Source organism: Habropoda laboriosa, unplaced genomic scaffold (assembly GCF_001263275.1).
Source record: "Habropoda laboriosa isolate 0110345459 unplaced genomic scaffold, ASM126327v1 scaffold697, whole genome shotgun sequence".
NCBI classification, from domain to species: Eukaryota; Metazoa; Arthropoda; class Insecta; order Hymenoptera; family Apidae; genus Habropoda; species Habropoda laboriosa.
Window position 1 is genome coordinate 335,102 of NW_017100842.1, and position 4,238 is coordinate 339,339.

The 4,238-nt window shown below is 31.3% G+C and overlaps 1 protein-coding gene across 1 annotated transcript in view; it reads right to left on the reverse strand.

Moving 5' to 3' along the window:
- LOC108577320 (serine/threonine-protein kinase Genghis Khan) overlaps nt 1-4,238 on the reverse strand; it is a 10,501-nt gene that overhangs the window by 5,830 nt on the left and 433 nt on the right. Inside the window, 10 exon segments of the mRNA XM_017940460.1 lie at nt 351-457; nt 580-815; nt 906-1,909; nt 2,004-2,218; nt 2,295-2,503; nt 2,591-2,713; nt 2,816-2,959; nt 3,079-3,378; nt 3,496-3,767; nt 3,859-4,196. Of these exon segments, the coding sequence (XP_017795949.1) occupies nt 351-457; nt 580-815; nt 906-1,909; nt 2,004-2,218; nt 2,295-2,503; nt 2,591-2,713; nt 2,816-2,959; nt 3,079-3,378; nt 3,496-3,767; nt 3,859-4,138 (2,890 nt within the window). The 5' untranslated portion in view covers nt 4,139-4,196.

Genomic DNA, 4,238 nt, shown 5'->3' on the forward strand with positions numbered 1-4,238 from the left:
GAAAATTTTAATTTATAAATTTCTTGTATCAATGTTCAAATCATATATTATATTTCATACCCAATAATTATTTTCTGCACCCGTTTATTATGAACGTTGAATAATATATAAACTATATAAATTGTGCCACAACAAAGAACTTAAATAATACAAAACAATATTTGCAGAAGAAAATAAACGAATTCATCACCTAAATACTGTGCGAGAAAGATTGAAAGATTTACAAATGACATACATAGCATGTATCGCAACAGTTTCTATAATAATAGTTGATACAAAATTTTTATAAAAACGTAACAAAATTTTTACGAAATTTCTTTTTGTAACATTATCAATTGAAATATACTTACAGCCATCGCCTGTGTCAAGTCTTGCTTGTAACTCTTTTATTTGCATTTCTTTGCGTTTTATCTCATGTGTGAGTGTTTCGAGCCGTTGTCTGAAGTCTCTTAATTCTCTGTAAATACATAATGATTTACCATTATTATATATCATATACCACATCAATAATATTTAAACAAGTGAAAATGTTTCTGCTAATTGAATTTGTTTAGTTTTGTACATATTTAGAACAATTACTTTTGAGCAGCAATTAAATCTGAACGCGTCTTTGTAAGTTCTTCAGATATTGCTTGTTTAGCTTGTATTTCACTTTGCAATGAACTTTGTAGATTCAAAAGCTCCATTTTGTCAAGTTTCTGCGATCTACGATTTCGCCAGTTTTTATCCGCCATTGTAGAACCACTTCCTACACCACCCACGCCACCGGAGTGTTTCAAAAATTCTAATTCTTCTGTCATTTTTGTAGCTAATGCCTAAAATGTTTTAATTATAGAATTATATAGTTCTTAAATTAAATGACACAAGCATCTTATTAAGAAAGTACAGTTTAAAAAAAAACAAACCTGCAAGTATCCTCTAGCATCTTTCTCATCAGATACCCACTGAATAATTTCAGTAATCTGAGCTTCCCATTGTGCAATAGCTTCCTTTTTATTTCTTAGTTCTTCATATTCTTCTTCTAGCTGACGCCTTTCACCTTGTATTCTATTAACACTATCGGTAACAGTGCTAAGTTCTAACATAAGTTTTTTGTTTTCTTCGACTAGCATGATTTTTTCTCTCTCGTGACGTCTATTTAATTCACTTATAGTCTCCTCACTATCAGTAATATTTTCCAATCTTGCAGCATCTAATTTTTCCTTTGTTAATTGAACCTCCCTTTCCAATAAATCTCTCCTTGTTTCAGCTTCATGCAATTGTTCTTGCAAGCTACGAATCTCAAGATTGTACCTACTTTGTTGTTGGTTCAAATTTTCATTGTATTGAACTTCAAGTGTTTCTACTTCTGCCTTTAACCTATTAATTTCTTGCGTCGCTAATGCATGGTTTGCACTCGCATCGTTTCCTATAGATCTCTGCCTAATTTTTTCTGTTTCCTCTTGCATTTGCTTGCAATATTCTTCACTACGTTCTCTTAATTTTCTTTCTTTACTCGTTTCAGCAAATGCTTCTTCCAATCGATTTTCTAATTCCCTACGCAATTTTTCGGCTTTCCGAATGTCATGTCGCAAACTATCAACCTTTTGCATTACAACCTCCAATTCTTCTTCTTTATCTCTAACTTGTCTAGACAACTTTTGTTTGTGTTGCCTTAATTCTGATAACTTGTCTGTAACTTCATTATATTCAGTCATCGCTAATTTACGTTGCGTTAACGCATCCTTTAATTCTTTATCCTGAAGTTTAAGCTTTTCCTGCGCATCTAACTTATCTTTAACAGCTTCTTCCTTTTCTAATCGAAGAGAGCGTACTAATTTCTCCAATTCTCGTAGTTTGGTCATATCACCGTTATCTAAGTTGCGTAATTCACGGGGAACCTCCATAGACTTCAACTGTGATTCTAACTCTAAAAGTATAAATAAGTACAATGGAGCAATAGTAATGAAGACAAAGAAATATAATGAAAGTCACACTTCAGATATGTATATATGTATACTTACCGCAGTTGCGTTTAGTAAGTGTATTTATTTCATCCTGAAGTTTTCTTGTTGCATTATTAGAATCTGGTGATATCCCAGGAGAAGAATGACTTATACTGATTTGTTTTGTTAAGTCTTCGAGTGTTTGTATTAATTGTGCATTTTCTTCCTCGAGGATCTGCACGCGTTCATCATTTTGAGTTATAACAGATAAACAACCCAGATCTGATATGCAACTGTAATCGATAAATGTAAAAATATGTATAAAAAAATGTTTCGTAGGAATATAAAGAAGTAAAAAATACTGCTTACCTTCCTTGAGTGAAAGTAAAGCCAACAAATGGTAAATGAAGTGCAGAAAATGCAGAATTTGCTGCTGGTGGAACAGCATCAGAACTGCGAACATCTGTATCATCAACATCAAAATTTGATGTGTCTGTTGGTGAGGAAACTTCAGGAATGTAAGGTGCAGTACTATCTCTAAGAGTATCCCAGTTTACTCCATCAAACCATGGATGTTTCTATGTCATACAATCAAAGATTAAATTTATGAAATGTAGTTTTTTAATGACTAATGTTTTTTTAACCAACAAAATATGTGTTAATACCTTAAAGTCATCAATTCCATTTTGACCTAATCTCAATTCTGAGCTACATATTAATTTTCTCATTAAATCCTTAGCTTCTTCAGAAACCTCATACAGATCATCTGCTGGGAAGTCAAAGCAATTCTGAAAATATATAGAATACACATTCATATGCATAATGTATATGTATAGTAATTTAAATCATTGTTGTACTATTATTACAAGTAATATAAGTTATTCAATTACTTTATGATTCATAATTTTTCCATAGGTTTCGACTAGAGATTCTGCATAAAAAGGTGTTTCTCCATATAACATTTCATACATGCATACTCCTAAAGACCACCAATCACATTCAGGCCCATATTGTCCTTGTCCATCTTCCATTGCCTACAATATAAATTTTAGTGCATTCTTTTTAAAATTTGTGATTTAGCAAAATACTAACTAATACTGTTTATTCTAAATATTATGAAAATGTTTAAAATATTGTAAAAATATAATTTTACCCTTAAAATTTCTGGTGAAATATAGTCTGGTGTACCAACAGCAACATTACTTTGTGCAGTGCCATCTTCAGATAATCGTAAACAAGATCCAAAGTCTGCTAATCTAATGTGACCATTTGCATCTAACAAAACATTATCAGGTTTAATATCACGGTGTACATAACGTAAGTCATGTATGGACCCAATAGCTAGAACCATTTCAGCTATGTAAAAACGAGCCATATCTTCAGGAAGGCGATCTTCAAATTTGCTCAATAGTGTTAATAGATCTCCACCACAGTAATAATCCATGACCAAGTACTGCACATGATTATTTAAGAGAAATGAGTATTGATATTAATTAATAATAATAATAATAATAATAATTTTGACGTTTACATGTTATTGATTTTTATTAATATAGTTTATAAAAATTACCAAATTATTGTCATCTTGAAAGGCATAATGAAGATTAGTGATCCATCTACGATCACCGTACACCAGTACATCTCGCTCCTCTCTAAAGTATGTAGTTTCAGCACGCTTTAGCATTTCCCATTTGTTCAAAATTTTCATTGCAAATACTTTGTCTGAACCACGCATTCTTACAACACATACTTCTCCAAATGCTCCTCTACCAATAACTTTTACTATCTCAAAATCTTCTCGTGCCAATTGCAATTTTTTAATACAAGTAGCCACTGGTTTTACTACAAAAACACATGAATTTTATGATAAGATAAAACATTTATCAATAGCTAACATTTTCAATAAGATATATATGTTACATATATAACATACCAAATTCAATAAAATCTGAGACAGTCTTTTCACGCCGAAAGGAAGAATTACAACATTCATCATATAAGACAAGTAAAATATCAATAAGTGTCTCAATGGAAAATGTATGGCCAACTCTTCCTTCTCCCTGTACAGGACCATCAATAAATAGGGACTCTAATTGGCGTAACCTTCCTCCTATGCCTATAAAAACAATTTTTATTTAGTTTGATAAATCTGACATGTCTCTTTTTCGAAAAGGTTGCCCCTTACCAAAATCTTTGGATATTACTTCTGTCATTCTTAATAATATTATTCAATAGTATTTCAAACCACCACATTATGATGTGATGACTATCCTAAAATATTTGGCATCATAATTTTTTCTGCATAAAATTTAA